The sequence below is a fragment of the Dendropsophus ebraccatus genome, chromosome 3 (genome assembly GCF_027789765.1).
Source record: "Dendropsophus ebraccatus isolate aDenEbr1 chromosome 3, aDenEbr1.pat, whole genome shotgun sequence".
NCBI lineage: Eukaryota > Metazoa > Chordata > Amphibia > Anura > Hylidae > Dendropsophus > Dendropsophus ebraccatus.
In genome coordinates this window covers 139,062,174-139,089,112 of record NC_091456.1, presented here as the reverse complement: position 1 = coordinate 139,089,112, position 26,939 = coordinate 139,062,174, and the positions used below count along the sequence as shown (strand labels likewise).

General features: G+C 41.8%; 1 protein-coding gene across 1 annotated transcript in view; it reads right to left on the bottom strand.

The window, feature by feature from the left end:
- CRHBP (corticotropin releasing hormone binding protein) overlaps window positions 1-26,575 on the bottom strand; it is a 33,322-nt gene extending 6,747 nt beyond the window's left edge. Inside the window, exons 1-5 of the mRNA XM_069964624.1 lie at window positions 26,540-26,575; window positions 11,591-11,847; window positions 11,371-11,461; window positions 10,826-10,983; window positions 938-1,148 (exon numbers count right to left, since the gene is read on the bottom strand). Of these exons, the coding sequence (XP_069820725.1) occupies window positions 938-1,148; window positions 10,826-10,983; window positions 11,371-11,461; window positions 11,591-11,671 (541 nt within the window). The 5' untranslated portion in view covers window positions 11,672-11,847; window positions 26,540-26,575. The remainder of the gene's footprint in view (window positions 1-937; window positions 1,149-10,825; window positions 10,984-11,370; window positions 11,462-11,590; window positions 11,848-26,539) is intronic.
- Window positions 26,576-26,939: the final 364 nt, after the last annotated feature.

Genomic DNA, 26,939 nt, shown 5'->3' with positions numbered 1-26,939 from the left:
TTCTTGACCAAGTTTGTCCACACCGAAGCAGGGATTATGTACCACTCCTCCATACAGATATTTCAGGTTTCGGGGCTGTTGCTGGGCAAATTTGGGTTTCAGCTCTCTCCATTTTGCTATTGGGTTCAGGTCTGGAGACTGGCTAGACCACTCCAGAACCTTGAAATGCTTCTTATGGGGCTACTCCTTAGTTTCCCTTGTTGTGTGTTTCGGGTCACTGTCATGCTGAAAGACCCAGCCATGACCCATCTTCAATGCTCTTACTGAGGGAAGTTATCCAAAATCTCACGATACATGGCCCCATCCATCTTCCCTTCAATACAGTGCAGTTGTCCTGTCCTATTTGCAGAAAGCACTCCCAAATTATCAAGTTTCCACCCCCATGCTTCACAGTTGGGACTGTGTTCTTGGGGTTGTAATTATCCTTCTTCTTCCTCCAAACATGGTGAGTGGAGTTGATACCAATTTTTTTTTTATAGATCCTGTCTCTCACAATTGAAGTGTACCTACGAAAAAAATTACAGACCTCTCTATAGGTGGCAAAAACTTGCAAAATCATCAGTGTGTGAAATATTTATTTTCCCCACTGTATGTAAGGTCTCATTACAGTAGCTCCTTGATTCTCCATTTCTCCATGCATTGCTTTTACTCTGCCAGTTGCGAAACACCAAAGAATGACAGTCAACAATAATTGTTTGGTCTGCATTGTATGACTCATCAAGTTTTCCAGTACTACATGATATTTATAAGTCGTACAATATATATTTTATTGGAGGCTATGCAGTGAGCACTGTACCTGAAAAAAATCAATAGCAATTTCTGGCTGGACATTTATCAGATTGTTCTAGCATTCATTTCATTATTTAACGCCCTTGGAGAGATGTATGATTTCCTTAGCTCAGTAAAATTATTGCTGTTAGAAATAGAAACCACTTACGGAACAGATTAGGAGTCTTGCGTATTGTGATTGTGAAGCCGTGGCCTGGTTTGTGAACTCTGAAGAATATCATTGCTACATTTTGAGATGACCGTGTGATACTCTGCATATTCCCATCTTCGCAGATGTCAGTGTACCGTTCACTGGTGGAGAGGGGGTGATCCAATGAACTAGGAAACTTCTCTCCTTTAATTATCCAGCCATCAAAAACCTAAGATTTCAGATGAGAAAAATACATTGTTGAGTGTCAAAGTCATCACATTCACCACAATAGAAATATTGGTCTGAAAAACTGATTTAATAAAAAAGGATCAGAATTCCATTTAATTTACCTGCACAATGTGGTTAAACCATGGGTGTAGCTTGGAGGGTGCTCTTAAAGAAGCACAACGGAATTTTCTTTTATCTGTCTGTGCGCCACCACTCTTCTTACTCCACCTCTGTCTCCATGTCGATTAAAGGCCAGAAGTCAAGCTCTCTAGTGCATTTCTATGGGAGAGTGTGACTTCTGGCCTTTAATCGACATGAAGATAGAAGAGGGGTCAGAAGAGCGGTGATGTGAACGCACGTGGGATTTGAAAGGCAGGACCAAAACGAAGCTGCGCTGTGGGACACCGATCATCGCTGGTAAGTAGATGCGCCAGCGCTCGGGAGGGGGACAAAGAATTTTTCCCCGGAGTGCTTCTTCAAGACTTCAGTCCCGGGTTTTTTGCAAACCTTCAGCAGCGTGTTTAAATAAAGGACTAGGGAAGCAAATAAAATGTTGGTCTAGGGTGAGGAAAGGTTTAGTTTTAAGTCTGGTTTAAACCACAGGTTATAGTGGCTGCAGTGATTTCAATGTGTCAGGACCGGTGCCAGTGGCAGAACTTTGGAGAATTTTTTTTTATAATTTCTTCATCCAAGCCTGTAAGTGCCAAACAACATGTTTAATAAATCCACCCAAAATAAATAAGCCATGGAGTAGAGTGGGTTTGACCTCAACAGGTTCCTACATCTTACCTCCCACTGCTGGTAAACTGTGCCCCTTTCTTTTCCCTCCAAACCAGGTAATATAGCTTCATTAAACTTACCATAGTGACTGTATCATGGTGGCTATAAGCTTTCTGCTTTGGTGGTTCTGCTGTTTTTGGACATGCTATATTAGGCTTAAGGCCTGCATCCCCAACATGTGGGCATGCTGCCATACTATACCAAAACCATCCTGACTTTTTATCATCTAAGCCACTCCCACCCAGCTGGATAAGATTGGGTATGCCTGAAGCTAGGCATTTTCTGCTCATATGTAATAAACTAATAGGAGACATGACCACATGTACAAACAGCATGGACTGTCTTCATGCTTAAATAGTAACCCCAATAACACACGCCTTACAAAACAGCTGTAGCACTGCATGATAGAATGGTAGAATCTACACCTGACTCACAAACCGCATATATGCAACAACAGCAATGTTTCTACTCACTAAGCAATTTATATAAATGTAAATTTTTATTGATATATCATAGAAATTAGATTAAATTTTTTTTTATATATATCAAAGGAGCTAAAGCTATACAAATCCCCAACCCTTGATAAAGCAACACGCGAAACGTGCGTCGGGTGAATGGTGTGGTGGACTCCTATACTAAGGACATGTATGGGTAACATGTATTTTTCTGTTTGATTGTGTTTTTGTCTGTATACTCACTTTGAGACTTATCTATTTTGTGCAATATTTACCCAGTGCCCAGTATATGTGTATATACTATATAGGTTCCTATTTATTGTTATTTATTATGTGATATTATGTGTAACTTCATACATCATGGAACCCTATGTCCACCGTCTTGTTGGGGATTTGTATAGCTCCAGCTCCTTTGATATTTAAAAAAAAATGTTTAATCTAATTTCTATGATATATCAATAAAAATTAACATTTATATATTTTGGTCTTGCATTCTTTAGTTTTTTTGTTTCAGTAATTTGGGTGCGCATAGACCGCACTATTTGAGCCTTAGTTGTGTTCACTAAGCAATTTGTAACCACATGATATCTGGGCTGCCATAAAGAATGTACAGGTGGGGCTACTGTCAGGGGCCCAGGCAATGCAAATTTGTGCAAATGAGTCAACGTTCACTTGTCACTTTGTAATTGTCCGTTGGGAACATGGAATAACCCTATTATTAATGTGACCTCAATTACACGTTAGGGCTACTTCCTTTTGAGGAGTCAGTAGGTTTGTGCTGTCCTGTTTCATGCTGAACAGTACAATATATCACATCATTGTATGTTGATGTTTTTTTTTTATATTTCCTTAAGAATAGTGAGGACGGAGCTCAGGTTTTGCCTTAGGAAGCGGAAAACCTAGAATTGGCCCTGGCAGTAATGGGGTAGTAGAGTGTTAACAGTACTCCTCATGGATTAACTCAATCTTCACTCTGGATAATGTTATCCTCACAATCACCAGCTTGAAATTGACACATGTTAACCTGAATCTGCTTCGTCAGTTTATCATCTTCCCCTTCATGACAGTACTCTCGCCTTGCTTCACATTACCATTATGACACTTCTAGTCCTTTGGGTCTCTGTCTCTATCTTCAGGGAACCCACTGATCTTCTTCCATAGAAACATAGAAGATTGTCGGCAGAAAAAGACCCTTGGGTCCATCTAGTCTGCCCTTTTAGTATTTCCATTCTTATTATCTTAGGATAGATATATGTTTCTCCCAGGCAGGTTTACATTCTGTTATTGTAGATTTACCAACCACATCTGCTGGAAGTTTGTTCCAAGTATGTACTACTCTTTCAGTAAAGTAATATTTTCTCACATTGCTTCTGATCTTTCCCCCAACTAACCTCTCACTGTGTCCTCTTGTTCTTGTTCTTGTTTTTTTTACTAAAAACACTTTCCTCCTGAACCTATTTAGTCCTTAAGGGTAGAAACCCACACACCGTATACGCAGCGTATTTACTGCTGCGATACGCAGCAAGTACGCAGCAGATTAGATCTAAATAACTGTACACAGCATCAAATCTGCACCATCAAATCTGCTGCGTATCTGCTGCGTATCTGCTGCGTATACGTTGTGTGGGTTTGTACCCTTAAAGAGAACCTATCATCTAAATTTCACTGTCCCTAAAATATAAGTATATCTTTCCCTAAGTCTATCTATGAAGATACAGACTGCCTTTGCAGTCTGTATCTTATAATTAACCTACTCTTTTGTTTCTGTGCAAGCAAGGCCGGGTGCCGCCATCTTGATGACGTCACTTGTGTTTCACCACTGGTACGCAAGTTACGTCATCAAGATGGTGGCGCCCGGCCTTGCTTGCACAGAACAGAGTAAGTAAAGTAGAAGATACAGACTGCAAAGGCAGTCTGTACCTTCATAAATAGTCTTCATGCAGTCTGTATCTTCTACTTTACCTAATGCTCTGTTCTGTGCAGCAAGGCCAGCGCTGCCATCTTGATGACGTAACTTGCGTTCCAGCGGTGGAACGCAAGAACGTAATCAAGATGGCGGCGCTAGCCTTGCTGCATCGGCACAGAGCAGTAGGTAAGGCATAAGATACAGACTGCAAAGGCAGTCTGTATCTTCATAAATAGACTTCATGAAGATACAGACTGCATTTACAGTTTTATACTTTACCTAATCCTCTTGTTTGGTGCAGCTAGGCCGGGCGGCCCCCGTCTTGAAGACGTAACTTGCGTTCCAGCGGTGGAATGCAAGTGACGTCATCGAGATGGCGGCCCCCCCGGCCTTGCTGCCGCTCTGCATGACCGGAGTTTCCTGTCTCGCGCCGGCTCTTTTGAAAAGAGCCGTCGTGAGGCAGGAAAGTAAAACGTGAATAATTAAAAAACGCAGCTGTAAAATTGATTAATTATATTTACAAATGTTGTTAAAATCATATTTACATCTAATTAAGAAATAAAAAAAATTCATTTTCGTCCATGATTGGTTCTCTTTAACATACTTAAAGGTTTCAATCATGTCCCCCCTTTCCCTTCTTTCCTCCAGACTATACAGATTCAAATCCTTAAGTCTTTCCTGATATGGGTTGTGCCTCATATATGTGGTCTCACCAGAGCTCTATACAGCGGGATCACAATCTCCCTCTTCCTACTGGTTATACCTCTAGCTATACACCCCAGCATATGATTTGCTTTCCCCACCGCCTGGTTGCACTAGTGATTCATTTTAAAGCGTAACTGTCATTTCAGGGTAATTTTTTTTAAAACATTAAATTTTTAGATTTTAAGAAACTCTGTAATAGGTTTTATCTACCAAAAGAGTTTCCTTCTGTACTGAAAAAGCAATCTCCCAGCCTCCCCCCTCACATCAAATGAAGCAGGATTTCTGTCTCCATTATGTGGCTATGGAGAGGGGAGGGGCTGTTAGGAGTGACTGAGCACGGAGGATTTCTGCAAAGCACAACACCCTGCAATCTTCTCTCAGTAAGTTCATAGATAAGCACTGACCTTTCTGACCCCTGAATCCAGCGTTTTAGGTGCCCAGACAGTCTACAAACAGCTGACCTTCATGTCACCTCTTCCTGCTCCCTCATCTTCCTCGGCCCCTCCCCCCTCCATAAGGATAGAATGGAGAGAGCAGAACCCGTCTTCACTGGCTTCTCTGTAATGAAGACGTGTTTGCCTGATAATGCACAGATAAGAAGTCAGTGGGGGAGGCTGGGAAATTGCTTCTTGAGTACAGAAGGAGGCTTTTTTGGCTGATAAAACCTATTACAGAGTTTCTTAAAATCGCTTATACTACTGATTTCTGCAATAAAAAAAAATATGACAGTTACGCTTTAAGGTGGTCAGAAATCACTACCCCTAAATCCTTCTCTTCTGAAGTCTTTTCCAACTGCCGATGTGATACTCGAATGGAGGATTCCTCCTCCCCAAGTGCATTATTTTACATTTGGAAACATTGAACTTCAACTTTCGCAAATCCTAATACACTTATTTTTCTTTACAGGTTGGGGACAGAAATCCCCTTTCCCTTTCATCTAGTTTAAATGTGATATATGGGAGAACACATGGGAGGACACTCATGAAGACCAGCGTACTGGTTCGCTCGTACGCGTACTCATACACCGATCTTGAATTAGGCCCCGCCCCCAATTGCCCTGCTGGATTCACTAAGGCGCCTGCCTGACCTGCGCATATTATACTGCGGGTGCAGAACTCTACAACTGCTCCTCAGCAGGTGTATATTACTGCCATAATTTATGGTAAATCAGGCACTGAAGGAGGCCACTCTTCCTCCCCATTTTGCCGTGCCTCCCATTGGGGCCCATTGGATGAGCGGGGGATATGGCATCTGTAGGGAGAAGGGGTGAATTTTTGCCTTCCATCTGGTATACGCCAGGGCTGCAACAATATTAAATGTCCTACATGGTTACCTATTTCCAAGGACCTCTTCTTCCAGCCTGTGCACACTCTTTACTGGACATGCTGAAACCTACTTGACTTTCATGCCAACACACCCTCTCTTATAGCCATTTGTCCCCTTTGCAACATGTCATACATGCTACATTAGGGCTCCTTCTAGGCACACACTGACACTGGCACAGGGGGAACAATCAGTCTGCCAGAGTCTGGGTTGCCCGCTGTACACAGTGGTCCATTAGCCCACTATACCATGGCATACAAGATGAAAAACCAATATGAGGCGCAGATATATAACAATTACAGTGCAACACCAATAAAGAAAAAAACATTTGCATAAGGGGCGAATCTGCAGTTTACACACACTTCTCTTTCCCTATTTTACAGGGACCCACCAAATATGTGTTATGAATCCTACAACTCCATAGGAAGTTGGTAACAATCTTCTAATCTTCAGATTGGAAATGGATTATAACATAAATAAATAAATAAATAAATGACACCCCTCTCCCCACAAAAAAGTAAATACAGATCCCTGACCATTAGTTTTTATGGGGCTTGCGTAGAAATCTAATTCTCACACCTATATTCTATAACTGAAATAACAATGCCAGTAAAGTACTACCAGCCTATTTACCACAGTTATATACATACATTAGCACCATAAAGGAAATAAAAGTGATATATAATAGTTATGCAGTCTATAACAGAGTATAGTCCCTCATGTGTTCTCTCCTGTTTCAGATACAGAATTTCTTTTTATTCCATGAAATATTAAAGCTTCCTCTTTGATGACTATTTATATGATTTCTCTCTAGGCACAGAGCGCTAACTTACCTTCAGCTTGTTGCAATGTGTGCATCTCCAACTGCTGCAGAACTACATGTTCCAGTAAGCCAATATACCTCCCTCCTCTGGAAGACAAGTCCCTTATTGCTCACACAGACTCTGTAAATAACACATGCCTAGGAGGGACGCTACAGCAGGATAAAAGTGCTCATCATGCTGGCACAGTGGGTAGCATTTCTGCCTCTCAGTGTTATGCCTGCAGCTTGTTTTCTACCAGGGCACCACCCGCATAGACTTTACACGCTGTTCATAGTCTGTACATACTAGCAAAGTTATTCTCCAGAAACCAGCAATGATCAACAACCAAACAGTGTTATCATTCCCTGTCATTCTGCTTTATTTCTGAAGAGGAACCTCCTTAAGGAACGACAATAGGATCAATTTCTTTTATTTTACTACATTAATTGGATCAATTTCCAAACATTATGGCTTTGCAAATTAAAACAAAGTCATCCTTTTACAGAGAGGGAAAATTTTACTCAGCCTTGATCCCCAACTTCTAGAAGGTCAATCATTACTTCCAAATATGACACACAGAAGCAGATTTACTAACATGTTCCTCCTGGCAGCAAATTGTTGAGTTTTTGCCATCAGTTTAGTGTTCCAAAACATTTGCTAAAGGTGGGAGATACAGCCCCAAAAAAACCTGACAAACCTGTCATTTTGTGCAAAACCTGCCAAGTGGGCGTGCTGTGGCTGTGTCATGGGTGTTTCCTATAAAATCCGCCACAACTGACAGATTAATTAAGCAAACCATCATTGTTTGACAAATTTCTGATTCTAAAAAGTAGCCACTTCTAGTGCGGCAGGATGGTTGGGTTTTAGTTTTGTCCTGTGAGAAAACCTTCCAGATTTACTAAGGGCATGCGCCACATTAATGAATTTGATGCCAAAAAAAATAGACATAGCCGACAGCATAACGGCTTAAAATTGATAGATTGTTAGTAAATGAGGCCCTCAGTGTTAAACAAGTCTAAATATTAAAAGGGTCTCTTCAGTTCCTACTGGACATAGACCTGTACACTAGGGAACAGCTGTATGTTCTATAGTAGCTCGCCCCATTCATTTTGCTGGAATTGCTGCAATACCATGTACAGCCACTACTATATATATGGAGCTGTGCCTGGTAGAGAGTGAAGAGACTCACATTAAAGGAGAAGTCGGCGAAAATATTATTAAAGTATTGTATTGCCCCCAATTACCAATATACACTTATTACAGGAAATGCACATAAAGTGCTTTTTTGCCCTGCACTTACTACTACATCAAGGCTTCACTTCCTGGATAAAATGGTGATGTCACGACCCAACTCCCAGAGCTGTGCGGGCTGTGGCTGCTGGAGAGGATGATGGCAGAGGGATGCTCAGTGTCCCTCCAGTGCCCTGTGTCCCTCAGTGTCCCTCTGCCATCGTCCTCTCCAGCAGCCACAGCCCACACAGCTCTGGGAGTTGGGTTGTGACTAGAGATGAGCGAACCGGGTTCGGGTTCGAGTCCATCTGGACCCTAACGATCTGCATTTGATTAGCTGGGGCTGCTGAACTTGGATAAAGCTCTAAGGTTGTCTGGAAAACATGGATACAGCCAATGACTATATCCTTGTTTTCCACATAGCCTTAGGGCTTTATCCAAGTTCAGCAGCCACCGCTAATCAAATGCCGAACGTTCGGGTTCGGATGGACTCGAGCATGCTCCAGGTTAGCTCATCTCTAGTCATGACATCACCATTTTATCCAGGAAGTGACATCACCATTTTATCCAGGAAGTGAAGCCTTGATGCAGTAGTAAGTGCAGGAAAAAAAAGCACTTTATGTGCATTTCCTGTAGTAAGTGTATATTGGAGATTTGTATAACTTTTGGGGGTCAATACAATACTTTAATAAAAAATTTTGCCAGACTTCTCCTTTAACAGATGGGAGTATCAAGAGTCAGATCCCACTATCAGATATTGGTGGCCTATCCTAATGACATAAAATTCTTGGAAAACTTCTGTAAAGGTTTAGCAACCTCAATGCATACTGCCAGCAATGTAATTTCGACCTATAGTAAGTACTGAGTTCTAGTAATGCAATGTCATCAATGGTACTACTAAAGCACAAAACTATATACAACTACAAGTAGCTTGTGAGCCACATGCAAGGTGCCCCAGAGTCCGATATGTTGCTTCAGAGCCCCTCTTGTTGGGGGACACTGCATTAGGATGATTCAAAGATTATATGTTAGTAAATAGGTGAAGAACAGGCAGCAGTGAGCAGAGGACACTAAATCAGACACTGGCTTCAGAAATAGATTGAAGGTAAATAAAAGGATGTATTAAAGTAGTACAGTAGGTGGGAACTTATGTCCACGTGACTCCATAGTGTGGCATACATAGCTACTCCATGTGCCAATATATGATGGTTTTTATATGGTTTTTATAAGGTTACAGGGTTATGCCTCAGTCTGAAGTGGTCCAATGCAGTTTGCCACAAATTATTTTCTAGGTTTCACACACAGTAAACATTTCCATAAGCCTCTGTATAAAATCGAGGTTGTACTTAATTTACTGAAACATCAGTAAAACATTTGCTATTAGGGAGGGCACAATCACAGAAAGTTAGATATATAATTGGATTCTTGGGGATAATCATAACCTTAAGCATATCAACCAATAAACAAATGCCCATATCTATACCGGCACGTACATGGACATGAGATGGAGAAGACCAATCTCCTACACCGAGAATTATCCTTTTTTCTAAAAGTTTTATTTTGTTCTGAGATCCTAGTAAAAGTTTACATAGCATCCATTAGTTGCTGTTTAGTTTTAAATCTTTAGGGGCTGAACATATGCCTATCTTCAGCCATAAACATATGAAACATTGCATGCCCACATCATTTTGAACGCTATGATTTCAGGTAGTTGCCTGTCATAGCTGGGAAACAAGTGTTCATAGACACTTACTGATAGTATGTGATATATAAATATATATTTATATGTTATTTCACTTTCAAAAACGTAAACGATGTATGCTAATATTATAGAAATAATCAACACATTTCCTGTTACTTTAGCAGAACAATTTTCAGTAAATCATTGAGCTATTCCAGGAGATTGCTGTTCCAGGTACATACACAATGGTATTTTTATTGTGTTTCATACATTTTTCGAAAAATTATTATATATCAAATATATTTTATATAGTTTAAAGTCACACAATACTATCCCTTTTATAATTCAATGTCTTCATAAAGGCACTGTTCATTTAAAGCTTCCTAATTCGCGAATATAATACCAGAACTGCAGTTAATACTGACACATGTAACTGCAGAGCAGTAGCCGATTTCTAGTACATGGCATTCGAGATCTATTAAAATACCTATTTATGGACAATGCAGCAGTGTCACCCCTTCTCTCATACTTCTAGAATGGAACAGTAAAGTACTTCACGCAAGGTCGCTTTTAAGGAATTCTATTAATGTGACATGACTTATGCTAATATACAATGTTATCGATATAGAAACACTTGCAAATTCATTCTATTTAATACAGCAAATTCATCCTATCATTGTAGTAATACATGTCCACAACTCGATAGTAAGAGAGCCAGGCACAGACATTATCTGTGACATTAATGTTCTATTTTAAAAAAGCCAAACATATGAGATTTAAGCAATGGCACCTTACCTTTAGGATGTCACCTCCTAGGCAGTCTATATTTACAAAGTTATATTCTATGGTAATAAACTCCTCTGGGTCTCCAATAAGGAATAGGGCACAGTGGAGCTGAGGTTGTTCGGCTTTGAAAGTGAATTGTCCCTCTATACTAAGCATATCAATGCATCCTGGTGAGAGATGAGAGAAATGTTTTACTTCTTAATTATATAGCACCACTATATTCTGCATTGCTGTGCAGTGATGACCCACCACTAATTATCTATGTAATATGCACAACGTAACAAAAAAAAAATAATAATAATAATTTAAAATAAAATATATATATATATATATATATATAAAATTTAACTGTACAAAGTATTGCAGTTACGTTATACCATTCATAATGTACTGAACATATACAATAAGTAATTTAAAGCAATAATTCTATTACCATTAATTCTATTAAAAAAAGTAATTCTATTATAATAATAGTCAAGTAATTCTATTATAGCTACTAAATAGTGAAATGAATATGGATTTACTGTTCTGTGAATGTCTCTGCATGTACTTACTGAGTGACCTTCTGTACATCTGTTCTTGAGATAACTCTCTCTTGATATCCCTGTTCAGTAGCGCTAGGGCATCTTCTGTTGCATCTCTCACCTGTAAAAATAAAAAATTAAATAAAATAAATATTTTACCCACTTTGGGCACTTTGAAGCTGCTTAGTAATATTCTAGTTCCTGTGAAAGAAAGACCTAAAGTTCAGGTTGTTGTTTAGGGTTAGCTCACCTGTATGTACCTGCAGTGTCCCCTAAGAGCTGCCAGGAAGATGAGCAGCACATGCCAGTGAAGCCAGAAAAGTGGACTCATTCTGCAGATTCACACTTGCTAGTTGGCTGTGTGTGTATTTGCTTCAATTCTTTCCTGTCTGTGTTGATACTAGGAGGAGCTTGAGGGGTTTTCTTGACAGACCCCTTTATATAGAAAATTGAAGGGGAAGGAACATAGTCCTCTGACTGATTGAAACTCAGTAACCATGGGATACCCTGCCTGAAAAAAAAAATAGCCTCACAAGATGCAAGAGCACCAAATCCAACAAAATCTTCAGTTCCTGATGTGGGGAAAATGTCATGTTAGGAAAGAGCCATGTAATTCACTTGGCTGGATCCTTATCTTACTGACAACATGAGAAAAGTACATTACACATTTTACGTATAATAGTCAGCTCTATAAAATATTACACTGCACACTAAAGATAAGAAAAAACTCCGGCTAAGAATGATCGATCAACGAAGCGAAACCTCCATAGACATGGTTATTATGTTATGCTTTGTAACTTTATATTTTATTATCATATTTGTGGTACAAAATAGAGGAAAATTAGGACATATACAGACATAAAAATGGAAAAAAAAGGTAAAATACAAAGCAGCCTCATTCCAAAAATTTATGAAAACCTAATACAATGGTGCAAATACATTGTATTGTACTATATTTTCTTATTTTGTATTAATATTGCGTACAGCTGTAGAGTGCTGATGGTAGTTTCTTGTGTCTAATTTATGATCCCAGTGACTGGTGTCACTGATATATGTACATCTGGTGTTACCAGCCAGCTACTGTATATGGTTCCCAACTTACTTAGTGCCAGATATCAGTAATAACAAAGATTTATGCACACCATATCATGACTTTATATTAGTCATGAATAGTATTTGAGCAAGGGCCCAGCTCGCTAGAGCTTACAGACTATGGCCTTATTCACACATTCTATAATTGTGTCCGCAATTGTTGATCCACAGTTACATACTTGAATTATCAACCATTTCAATAGGGCTATTGACACGATCAGTAGATTACAGGTACGAAATCTGATCTGCCAAAAAAAGGCCATATTCTAGTGTGGACCTTTTTAACCATGGAAGTTAATTTCCATACACTCATGAGAAAACATACAGTATGCTGCACAAACTACAGTATGTGTTTTGGAATGCGAGGACTAATTTGAGAGGGCTAATTTGCATATCCTTTCTTGCCATATTAAAACCTGCTTAAAAGAAGGCTAAAAATATTGTCTGGGGGTTTGTTAGATGCCTCATAGCCTTAGGGCCTAATCAATATAACAGCAGACTGTGTGCAGCTCTGCATTTGATGGCAGCAGGGATGGCAGCAGGCAACTGGCGCTTGATGCCTTGTTTGACAGGTGACAGTCTACATGTCCTGCATGCAGCTGCTCTGCAACGGACAGTGAAGGTAGGGGATAGCGGCAGGGGGGCTAATAGGAATCACAACTGCACAGCTGGTGTTCTGTTCGGCGGGCATGCTTCCAAACAAAAATTTTACTAGGTCTTACTTTAGGGGAGGCCTTATATGTAGCAGTTTAGCAAAACCTCTACTAGATCTTATTTTCAGGTGATGACTTATTTTAAGGGGAAACAGGGTAGTAAACAAGTGGTAGTCTGCTAGATTGGCACTTGTTCACTGAGCCTATTACACAGCTCGATTATTGTGCAGCAAGGGCTGCACGGAGATCGTTAGCGATGTCCGTGCACCCTTTGCTTTAAAAGTGTAATAATAAAGTGTATACGTTACCTCTTCACACTCCCCCGAGTCTTCCTGACCAGGGCTAGTATAGTAGCCAGTAAGACAAGCAGGAAACATCCCTGTCTGTGACTACATCATGAGACAGACATGCAGACCCGATCCTTCTGCCACTAAGCTCCAGCATGACATTTTGTACCAGGGAATCAAGAATGCTGTCACCCAAACAGATCTGTTTCTGTAACAGTACACTAAAAGGTCAGCATTATTAAGAGAAAGGGCTCCATGCAGGTGCAGTTCACACCTATTATCCAGCTCTCTAAAGATTTGTGCCTCCACCTTGGAGTGTTACCAGCATCTGGCAATAATGTAGTTATTTATTTACGGACTATTCTTTGTGTCTTTGGTTTTATTGCACATTTTCATCAATTATACTCCAAGAGGGAGATTTATCAGACTAGTTTAACCCCTTAAGGTCAATGCCAATTTTTGTTCTTGCGCTTTTGCTTTTTCCACTTTATGTATAAAAGGCCATAGCACTTGCATTTTTCCACCTAGAGACCCACATCAGCCCTTATTTTTTGCGCCACTAATTGTACTTGTGCAATGAAAGGCTGAATTTTTGCATAAAGTACACTGTGAAACCAGAAAGAATTTTAATGTGTGGTGAAATTGAAAGAGAAAACCACATTTCTTTTATTTGGAGGGTATTTGTTTCTACGCCGTAAACCCTGGGGTAAAACTGATATGTTATGCATGTTCCTCAAGTCGTTACGATTACAACGATATGTAATATGTATAACTTTTCTTTTATCTGATGACCTGTAAAAAATTCAAACCATTGTTTACAAATATTCTTTGGTCTATGGGGCTGTGTTAGGTGTCATTTTTTGCGCCATGATGTGTTCTTTCTATCGGTACCTTGTTTGCGCATGCGCAACTTTTTGATCGCTTTTTATTACATTTTTTCAGGATTTGATGTGAACAAAAATGCGCAATTTTGCACTTTGGAATTTTTTTGCACTTACGCCGTAATAGTTTGGGCAATTACGCACGCGGCGATAGCAAACATGTTTATTTATTTGTTATTTATTTATTTATATTTATAAAATGGGAAAAGGGGGGTGATTTGGACTTTTATTAGGGGAGGGGATTTTTTATTAATAAAAACACTTTTTTACTTTTATTTTTACTGTAACTTGAAGTCGCCCTGGGGGACTTGTATATACACAGCATTGATCTCTCATAGAGATCAATGCTGTGTGTATACACAGCAAAGATCATTGTACTCGGTGATAGATTGCTGTGGCCTGCTGCAGGCAGGGTGCCGCTGAGTGCCGGCTTGGCCAGAAGACCGAATCTCCCCTCTGCGATCGCATCGCGGGGGGGGAGACCTGACCCACTAGACACCAGGGACATGCAGTACAAAGCACTTCAATGCAGCTGTCAGGTTTGAGGCACTGCCAGGCTGCAGATTGCAGCCGGGAGCAGTACCCGGTGGGACCCCTCTCTGAACTCCCCCTGCGCCACCATGACGTACCAGGTACGTCACGGGACGCTAAGGGGTTAAAGTAGAATTGACTTAGTTGCCCCTAGAAACCAATCAGATTCCACCTTTCATTTTTCAAAGAATTCAAGGAATGAAAGATGGAATTTGATTGGTTACTAGGGGCAACTAAGACAATTCTACTTTACACCAGTTTGATAAATCTCCCCCCAAGTGTCCTAGGTGGCTACTACCACCATCATCTGCCCCTCCCCCTTTACTGGGACACCCTGTAGAAGTTCTAGTAGAAGTACTCCAGCCATTGAAATCTGGACAATGAGAACCTATATGATTCCCACTTACCAAAAAAGAAAAAGCTTGACACTATGTAGTAAAGCGCACACCACTAAGTACGAACAATATACAAATTTTATTGGAACAAACAATAAGACACCAAAACAGACAGCAATAAAATCAATTAAACACATAGGTATGTAAAGAACTGAGTATGGGGACAATATCCTCCCTTACTTCACTAGGGAATCAAAACATATTAGTAGTGCTCCACATGATTGATTATGATAAAAGATAAACAGCAAGCATGGCTCCAAGAAATTATTCACCAAAAAAGTATATAAATAAATGATAATTCTTCAGTACAAAAAGAAAGTGCTACAGTGCAAATGTGCAAAAGAAATTCATTATATCAATGTAAACACCCAGTATGAACCTTTAGTACAAAAAAGAATCCAAACCATATGTATAACACTGATTTAAAATCATGGGAGCAGATGCCCTGGTGCAGACCCAACGCGTGTCATCACATAAAGTAACATGTTACTTCTTTGAGCGGAGAGGAGAGGGAGCGGACGAGCGCGCGCCCTCTCATTCACTCACAGCAGCACACAGAGCGCGGCGGAGAGGTCCGCCATGGAATAATGCCGTGTTTACTCAGGGGGAACTGGCCCTTAAAGGGAATGTGTCATCGGAAAATGACTTATTGTTTAAATAATGTTTATATGTTAACATTTTATAAAAAATTTTGGTAACATTTTTACTAATTTTTGATTTTTGATCTATATTATAAAATAATCATGAAAATTCATTCTCACCACTGGGGCTAAAACTAAGCTGAGACTTCTTGTTGTGCCTGTGGTGATAAGCGGAGGCTGCTGTACATTTGACACCAGTGGGTCGATAGCATAAATACAAGACAATAGCAGCTCCCTTAGAAATATTACTTTACTGAAAGAGTGGTTGATGCTTAAAGGGGTTATCCAGCGCTACAAAAACATGGCCACTTTCCCCCTACTGTTGTCTCCAGTTTGGGTGGGGTTTTGAAACTCAGTTCCATTGAAGTAAATGGAGCTTAATTGCAAACCGCTCCTGAACTGGAGACAACAGTAGGGGGAAAAGTGGCCATGTTTTTGTAGCGCTGGATAACTCCTTTAAACCAAACTTTCAGAAGATGTGGTTGGTAAATCTACAGTCAGGTGAAACAGGTGGAATTCCGCGGCAGAGCTTCCCGCCGTGGAATCCCATCTGCCACACAGTGTCTCTTTGGGATGGCTTGCGCACCTCTGCTTCTGTCGCTCTCCGCTCAAAGAATTGACATGTCATTCTTTGAGCGGAGAGTGGCGGGAGCGGAGGCACACGAGCCATCCCATATAAAAAAAACACTGAGGCAAGCGGGATTCTGCAGTGGGGGGTTCCGCTGTTTTTGTTAAGTGTGAACATAACCTTATAACATAACATATATCTATAAGATAATAAGAAAGGAAATAATACCTATAAGGACAGGCTAAATAGACTAGGACTTTTTCTGAAGACAATATTTTATGTACTGAACGGCTGTATATTTCTAACTTCAGATGGGACCAGGGCATTAAGTCATTGGAGTGGTCCGTCAGTCCTGATTGCTAAATCTGTCCCTGTAGATAAATGGGGAGAGATCTGTCAATCATGGTTGAGGACAGCCCCAATTATTTGGTGCCCTGTTTCCAGATGAAGTTATATATTTGATTTCTCTGAAATGGCACAGCTATTCAGAATGAATCATAGATGGATGGGATAAGGGAGCCTTCCAGTATTTCATGCTGCCTGTGGTTTGGGCACAATGAAACTAGTGTCAGATTTCAGATATCCTTAAAATGACATCCATAGATGGAGGAATAGTACAGTGCAAATGACACAGATAATAAACATGATAATACACTATTGGTGAGGTTTTATCCTTATAGAAGCTTTGTCTTAGCATGTGAGGCAATATATGTTTTCTGCTTGTCAGAAAAAAACAAAAACTATTCATTATCATTACATTAATATTTATTGGATGCAGACAAATGCTAACCAGTTCTGGATCACTGACTTGTACTTATCATTAAGTACCCATTACACTAATGTACATTGTACTCATGACATCATCAATAACATAATAAATATCCATTCCTATAATCATGAGCTCTTGCTGCTGCTGGATTAGAAAGGTGCAAGCGACTATCCACGGCAAAAGCCCACAGGATTTCAGGTATTGTGTGTGATCCTGTGTTCTCGAACATTGCGTCTGGATGTTTTCCATGTATCAGTTTTATTTCGTCATCTTTCATTGACATTTCATTTTGGTCTTCTTCAGACGCAATTGCTTATGGTTGTATAAGGTGTTTTTTTTCTGTTTTAGTTCTTATATTTCTAGGTGGCATTTTTATTTCTACTACTTAAAAATCTCAAGTCTTCCAGTACTTGTAGCTGATAAGTACTGAAGATTAAAGAGTTTTAAATGGCAGTAAATTACAAATTTATATAACTTTCTGGCACCAGTTGATTTGAAAGAATTTTTTTTGCTGCAATACCCCTTTTAACGCAACAGGTATTTACAGTTCATATGCATAAAGTAGAAAAAATGGCTAAAAAAATTAAGAGCAATGACAGTTTTCGCCAAATAACAGGCACAAATGTTATTACACAGATTTAAATAAATTAGACTAAAAGAATTGAGATTTGCACCAAGCTTGACAAGGGGGCATGGTTTGTTGAAAACAGGTGTGGTTTGAAAAGAGGGAGCAAAACTTTTTGACTCTTGTTTGACACTGTTGGTATAAAACTCCAGATTATGCCTGATTCACTATTAAATTCAGGGGTACCCATAGGGCTCTTTCAGGGTCCATTTACACAGAAAGATTATCTGACAGATTATCTGCCAAAGATTTGAAGCCAAAGTCAGGAATGGATTTGAAAAGAGGAGAACTCTCAGGCTTTCCTTTATGACCTGATCTCTGTTTATAGTATGTTCCTGGCTTAGGCTTCAAATCTTTGGCAGATAATCTGTCAGATAATCTTTCTGTGTAAATGGACCCTTTACACGGAGCGATAATTTGCCCGATCGTACGATTAACGATTTTGAAGTAACAATTTTTTTTTTATAACGATCAGCGTTTAGACGGTACGATATATCATACAGAAAATTTGTTTTGCGATCGTTTTGCGATCGCTTAAGCCTATCTCACACATAGGGAAAATCAGTGAACGACTGTTTACACGGAATGATCGGCAAATTTTTTGCGAACGACGATTTAAGAACCTGTTAAAAGATCAAAATGAACGATTTTTCGATCGTTCGCCGCGTTTACACGTACGATTATCGTTCGAATTCGATCGTTATCGCGAAAATTCACCCGATAATCGCTCCGTGTAAACCCAGCATCACTCAGATCAGCTGAACAGACCAACATTATGATCAGTTGACAAATGAGCAAGTGCAGCTGATCAGGTCATTTTATCCTGCCAAAAAAATCGTCACTTGGTGGCTGTACAATGTGTGGTTGATGAGTGACGATAGCAAAGGGCTGCGCAAATGATTCTTTTTTTACAGCTCCCCCACCTGATGCTTGAGCCTTGTTATACTATATTTTCCGGCGTATAAGACGACTTTTTAACCCCGAAAAATCTTCTTAGAGGTCAGAGGTCATCTTATACGCCAGGTATAATCGCCACATACTGTGGGGGAACTCAAAAATGGCTTCATCCCCACCATATAGGGCGACCACTATAAAAAATCCAAACAATTAACTCACCTGGGGCCTGTTCCCGGCCTCCGCACGTCTCCTGGCACGTTCCCGGCACAGGCAGTGTGACGTACACTAACTGCGACAGGCATCTCTGAAGATTCTCCGAGCAATTGAACGTCTCATCAGAGGAGCTCGGAGACCAGGGGCGGATTAAGGATACCATGGGCCCCGGGCGGTTCTGAAATTGTGGGCCCCTTGCTAACCACACCTTCTCTATCCCTGCCCCACCCCACTAACCACGCCTCAACTGACCACCATAAATTACCACAGAAAAGCCCTATACAGCCCCCTTAGGCTATGTGAATAGGGCTGGGCTTTGCTGTGGCCATGTTTTCTCTGTTTGCATGTTTTTCTGTTTGGGTGCGGGGAAGATAAAAGTGGCAGAACCTTTTTGTTAGGGTATAAACCCACACACTGTATACGCAGCGTATTTACTGCTGCGATACGCAGCAAATACGCAGCAAACACGCAGCAAATACGCAGCAGATTAGATCTAAATAACTGAACACAGCATCAAATCTGCACCATCAAATCTGCTGCGTATTTGTTGCGTATCTGCTGTGTATACGGTGTGTGGGTTTGTACCCTAAAGGTTTAATATAATTTTGTTACCAGCTGAGGTGTCACAGAGGTGGAGGCAAGACACAGCAGCACTGCCTTCCCTGCTGTGACTGATTGACATACAGGATGGTGCTGCTGTTGTCTATGTGACACTTCAGCTGATTATGAAAAGGACAAAGTGGTGGCTAAAGGTCCAGTCACCATATCTCCTTAACACCAATCTGCTGGGATCTGTAGTTCTGTACCAGATATGGACCTCTCAGACTCACTTTCAGTTTTTTCTTTTTTTTTTTAAGGCAGCTTTTTTCAAAAAATAGCGCCACCTTCCTTTTTAGTTTGTGTGTGGTATTGCAGCTCAGTTCTATTGAAATGAAAGAAGCCAAGTTGTAATACCACACACAGCCTGAGGACAGGTATGGTACTGTTTTTGGAAGAAAGTAACCCTTTTTTAAATCCTGGATAAGCCCCTCTAACTTGACTATCTCTGCCCACCATATAAAGGCTATATAAGTAATAAGCTTTTAATCAATGATAGATAGATAGATAGATAGATAGATAGATAGATAGATAGATAGATAGATAGGAGATAGACTAAGTCCAAAGTAGATTGAAAAAAGTTGTGATTTATTAACCCATGCAAAAAGTGCGAAGTTTAAAGAGGATGTACCACCATGTAATCTGAACCGACAGATCGATTTCCCATGCACGGCGCCGTTCTATGCACCGGAACCGACCGGTGCTCAAGCACTGGAGGCCGGCGGAGCCGCCCCCAGTGGGAGGGAATTCCCTCCCCTCTATGACGCGGCTCCATTTATTCTAATGGAGCAGCGTCATACAGGGGAGGGAATTCCCTCCCACTGACGGCGGCCCGGCCTACCTCCAGTGCTTGAGCCGATGCATAGAACCATGCATCCAACCTTGAGCCGATGCATTGGTTCCGATGCATAGAACGGTGCCGTGCCGGCACCAGCTTCCCCATGACGGCGCCGTTCGATCCGTCGGTTCATCCTCTTTAAGCTCAATCTATATGATCTTGTTTCGGTCAGTGACTGCTTGAAAAAAGCTCATATGGAATGAGCTGAAACGTCGCACCTTTTGCATGGGTTAATAAGTCACAACTTTTTTTAATCTACTTTGGAGTGCTACAGTTTATCTGGACTTATATTGTACACACCTTGGCGTCACGTGTTACCACTTACACCCTATTCACCTCTGTTCCTGAGTGCTGCTGTTTTCATTTGTCTGTCTGTCTATCTATCTATCTATCTAGAAAAATGCAAAATGACGTGGCACTCGATGCAAAGGTTGAAGATGGGTGCCTGCAGTATCACCAGATCCCCTGGTATTTATACAGCAAAAATATAGCACTGCAGCACTCCGGTAAAGGTGAACAAACGATGAGTGGTTTATTAAAGCATCACACGGTACAGCAGCGACGTTTCGGTCGTTCAATGAGCTTGAAAATGGTCGGAATTGTACGACCGAAACGTCGCTGCTGTACCGTGTGATGCTTTAATAAACCACTCATCGTTTGTTCACCTTTACCGGAGTGCTGCAGTGCTATATTTTTGCTATCTATCTATCTATCTATCTATCTATCTATCTATCTATCTATCTATATTCAGCAATGTAAATGGCACACTTGAAAATGGCGTAAGGTGCGCCAAAACGTTGTGCTTTTTTCACTTGTTTGCTGTGATCATTTATTGGATGAAATAAATTTACCACACAGTTTTTGACTTATCTGGAGTGCTGCAGAGTATCTATCTATCTATCTATCTATCTATCTATCTATCTATCTATCTATCTCTTATCTCTGTATCTATCTCTTATCTATCTATTTTTCTATCTATCTCCTAGAGCCCCTATGCTGTGCAGCCCCACTGAATATGCCCCTCAGCTGTGCAGCCCCCCCCCCCCCGAATATGCCCCTCAGCTGTGCAGCCTCCCTTAATATGCCCCTCAGCTGTGCAGCCCCCCTGAATATGCCCCTCAGCTGTGCAGCCCCCCTGAATATGCCCCTCAGCTGTGCAGCCCCCACAATAATAAAATCCTACTCACCTCTCACAGAGCTCCCAAGCAGCATCTTTTTCCTCCCTGAGCTCCGGTCCCCAGCAGCTGTTGACAGAGCTGGTGACGGTCTTCTCTGCTCTTCAGGACTCTGCTTCTCGCTCCTCCCTCCTCTGCGCCTGTGCGTCCAGGAAGTGACGTCACCGGTCAGACGACGCTCTTGCACGTCTGCTGCCAGTGGAGCGTGGTTTAAAGGGGCAGTGTGGCCGTAAGTGGATCAGGTGGCTCGGGCCCCTCACTGCACATGAGGGACTGGTCCGAGGGGCAGAGGTCTGCGGCGGCGTTATTATAATGGGGGCAATCTTGCTGGGCCCCCCTGGAGCCTTTGGCCCCGGGTGGTTGCCCAGATTGCCCTCATTATAATCCGCCTATGTCGGAGACGCTCGGCTGCTGGGAGAGCTTCGGGAGAATGACAGAGGCTCCGGATGTACCTGAAGGTCTGTCATTCTTCCAAAGCTCTCCCGGCAGCCGAGCGTCTCCGAGCTCTTTGGATGAGGCACTTGGCTGCTTGGGAGAGCTTCGGGGATCCCGGGCGCAGTCAGTGTATGTCACACTGCCTGCGCCGGGAATAGGCCAGGAGACACGCAGACGCCGGGAATGGGCCCCAGGTGAGTTAACTGTTTGTTTTTTATTTAGCTGCAGTTAACCCCTGCCTGACTGCAGCAGGGCTGGGTCAGGCAGGGGTTAACATTTTCCGGCGTATAAGGCGAACCCCTGACAATCTTCTTAAAAGTCAGGGGTCGTCTTATACGCCGGAAAATACGGTAGGTGCTATAAATACGTTGATCCAGGGATTGTTCTGGTTGCCATTGCAGTCGGGGGAGGGGGGGGGGAGTTTCTCCCTGTGGTGGGGCGTTTGTCTTCTGCCCCATAGGGGTTTTTCACCTTCCTGGATCAACACAGTAGGATTTTCCTAGGTTGAACCTGATGGACTCTTGTCTTCTTTCAACCTTATTTACTATGTTACTATGTTACTATGTAAATGAGCACCCATGTACAGGATATGCCCTCGTTTACAGCAAGGATCAGACCATGTAATGGGGTCCTTAAGCCCCTATTACACGGGGCAACATAGGGGAGCAAATGAGCGATGTCAGCGTTTGTTTGCTCCTCGTTCTCCACTCACTGCCGCCGCTAGCAGGGGGGGCACGGAGCGACAGCAGCATATCACTGCTATCACAGTTGTTTTGTCTTTTAACATGTTGAAAGACAAATGACAGCAATGATCAGCCAACATCGTTCATGTCGGCTGATCGTTGCCTTCTATTACACGGGACGATTATGGCCGATAATCGTTCCTTGTAATAGGGCCTTTAGATTGTCTAGTCTTAAATAAAACTTTCTAAGTGAAAGCAAATCTCTAGGCACCAACCACCCCCCTAAAAAGGAGGAAAGGTAGAAAGATTGCCACCAGAATAAACAATGATTTTTAAGCAGCTGAACATACCACAGGGACGGGACATGGCTTGAAGATGGCTTAGTAACGGTACCAGCAGTTTGGGGGTTGGCGGGCGGTTACAGATTCGCTTTATGGACTAGGCAGTTTTTCTCCCTCCTTCTAGTGTGTTTGAAAGTTCCCTATTAACCTTCAGCTAATTTCTGAATGAAGTGATTTTGGGGAGGGAAAAAACACCACAAAAATGCCACAAATGGAGGGGTTTTTTTTGTAAAAAATGTACGTGTGACAGCAGCCTTAGGCCTCAGTATCACAATAGACTATAAGGGTACTATTACACGGAACGATAATCGCTGAATTGGCCCGATTCGGCCGATTATCGCTCCATGTAATAAATGCAACGATCAGCCGAAGACAACGATCATCGGCTGATCGTTGATATAGGTTAGACCCTATTTTTGTCGGGCGCCGACCGCGTGTAATACGTGTAATAGCGGTGCGTGGTCAGCGACTAACGATATACATTACCCATCCACGTTCCAGGGCTTCTCCTGGGGTCCCGTGCACGCTCTAGCTTCACAGCGGCCTGTCAGCGGTCCCGGCCTGTGATTGGCTGAGCGGCCTACCAGCTGACAGGACGCTGTGAAGCTAGAGCGCGCAGGGGACCCCGGGAGAAGCGGACGGCAGGAGCAGCCCTGGAACGTGGATGGGTAATGTATGCCAGTTTAGCAAGGGCTGCAAGGACATCGGTAACGATGTCCTTGCAGCTCTTGTCAAACGATTATCGGACCGTGTAATAAAGCCAGTAAACGAGCAACCATCTAGCAGATCGGCGCTCGTTTACAGGTATTATCAGGCCCTGCTCGGCCCGTGTAATACCACCCTAAGACTAATGGTTGGCACCATGCTTGCTAACATTCCTTCCCTTATATTTCCAGCCTGTACTGAAATCTTATTTTACAACCTTCAGTTGACATCTTAAAGAGGTTGTCCAACATTTTTTATTATTAGAAAAAAGAGTAATCTGTCCCTTTCCCTGAGTGGTTTTCTCTAACCATTTTTCTCCTTTGTGTCCCTGGGCCGCCTCTTCTGTTGCTGCTTTTTGGATTTGTGTTTGTTTACATAAAGAACTTCCAGGTCACAGGGGTCAGCAGTGACATCCCAGCTCTGCAAGCCTATAGCTCCACCCCCTCCTCTCTGAATCTAGCTCCGCCTACTCTACCCATAGGCAGGGAAATGTCTGTATTACTACAAGTGTCTATTGAGCAGCATGGTGGCTCAGTGTCTGATAATTACTTAGGGTATTAAATCAACTAGTTATTGAGAATTATCTGTTGTAGCACTACAAACCCCAGCACACCTGTACATGATAGCAGTTGTAGTCCTGGAAAACATATACACTACAGTAGCCATCCTATGAGGGGTGGAGATTCAATGAGCCTGTATTCTGTTACCTCAGCAATAGATTGATAGAATGGTGACTGCGATGAGGTGAAGTCTCCTCTCTCATCTCCATATTACACACAGCAGCAGCTCTGCCCTAACACTGTACATCCTTACACTACAATAGTAACAATATAGGGGAAGATTTAGCAAAGCCTGTGCAGAGGAACAGTGGAGCAGTTGCCCATAGCAACCAATCAGATTGCTTTTTTTAATTTTTAACCCTTTAAGGACATGGCCCATTTTCGTTTTTACGTTTTCGGTTTTTCCTCCTTGTGTTTAAAAGGTCATAGCACTTGCATTTTTCCACCTAGAAACCCACATGACCCCTTATTTTTTGCGTCATTAATTGTACTTTGCAATTACAGGCTGAATTTTTGCATAAAGTACACTGCGAAACCAGAAAAAAATTCGAAGTGTGGTGAAATTGAAAAAAAAAACGCATTTCTTTTATTTGGGGGAAATGTGTTTTTACGCCATTCACCCTGGGGTAAAACTGACTTGTTATGCATATTCCTCAAGTCGTTACGATTAAAACGATATATAACATGTATAACTTATATTGTATCTGATGGCCTGTAAAAAATTCAAACCGTTGTTAACCAATATACGTTCCTTAAAATCGCTCCATTCCCAGGCTTATAGCGCTTTTATCCTTTGGTCTATGGGGCTGTGCGAGGTGTCATTTTTTGCGCCATGATTTGATCTTTCTATCGGTACCTTGATTGCCCATATACGTCTTTTTGATCGCTTTTTATTACATTTTTTCTGGATTTGATGCGACCAAAAATGCGCAATTTTGCACTTTGGGATTTTTTTGCGCTGACGCCGTTTACCGTACGAGATCAGGAATGTGATTAATTAATAGTTCGGGCGATTACGCACGCGGCGATAGCAAACATGTTTATTTATTTATTTATTTGTTTACTTTTATTTAAAACCTGGGAAAAGGGGGGTGATTCAGACTTTTATTAGGGGAGGGGGCTTTTTACTATTAACAACACTTTTTTTTTTTTTTTTACACATATACTAGAAGCCCCCCTGGGGGACTTCTAGTATATACACTGTGATCTCTCATTGAGATCTCTGCAGCATAGATATGCTGCAGAGATCCATGAGATCGGCACTCGTTTGCTTTCGGCTGCTGCAGCCGAAAACGAACGAGTGCCGAGCCGAGGACGGCGCCATCTTGGACGCGTCCCCGGCCGGCATCAGTAACGGAGATCGCTCCTCCGGGACAAGGTCCCGGAGGAGCGATCTCCCCCACTAGACACCAGGGAAACGTTGCCTCCGGTAATCGTAGGCAGCTGTCAACTTTGACAGCTGCCTCCGATTAGCTAATTAGCGGGCACGGCGATCAGACCGTGCCCGCTAATAGCGGCGGTCCCGGGCTACACGCGGCACCCGGGATCGCGGCACTTCAAAGCGGGGCCGCCGCGCGGCCCCGCTTTGAAGTGCAAGTGAGGACATAGGACGTACCGGTACGTCCTATGTCCTTAAGAGGTTAAAAAGGCCTCTAAAAATGAAACCTAGAACTTGACTTCTTGCTATGGGCGACTGTTTCACCCCTATAGTTTATTTATATAGGTCCAACCTATTCTGCAGTGCTGTACAGAGATTGTAGTCTCTCATCTTGGTCATTGTCCCCTATGGAGCTCACAATGTTTTATTGGGGGACATACATGTAGCTGTTATCCCAGGACTACACTACAAAGCAAAATGGCTAATCTCTGTGCCCCCCACAACATGGCTAACCTCTGTGTCCCCTAGCAAAATAGCTAAACTCTGTTCCCCCCACAACATGACTAAACTCTATATACTGTTTTCCTACTAAATTTATGGCAGCAATGATTTACTATTACGGTTCACTCCCATATTTATTATAAACCTGAAACATCATCTACTATCTGGAGATATTTTACATATTTTCTGCAATTTTCATTGTTGTTCATTGTTGTAAGAAATTGTATGCATGATATTATTTTATTGTATTTAGACAATATCACTAAGGTTCTACTATTGTGAGCAATGTCTGTAATCCTAATTATTATATCACATGCTCCTTTTAAAAAGTTTTCTTGCTTTTGCCTACTTAATAAAATATTGTAAAAAAAACATGACTAAACTCTGTGTCTCCTCCATGCAATGCAGCCCTTACTGCTGCAGTTTTTACTTACCGTGCTCAGATGTTAGCTTCTCCTACAGAGGTGGGGCTATGTCAATGTGGATGTATGCCCCACCCACCTGATGACTTACTGTTCCCTCACTGACAGGAACAGGAAACAGAAAGGGAATCCGCGGAGGGTGTTCCATCGGGATTCCATAGTGTGCACATACCCTAAAACAGCATGTAGACTCTGTAACACAATCCCTCATGATTGATATAGTGTTATTATATTTCTCAGCACTGAACACATCAAAGCTCACATCAGTTCCTGCCTCAGAAGCTTCCAATCTAATCTGCAGATTCCATGTAGATATTGTTGAGACAAAGATCATCGTGCTGCACTGCAATAGTATGCACCATTGTGCTTCTATTGTACTGTTATAATAACCTGGACAGATGACTAGAATTAC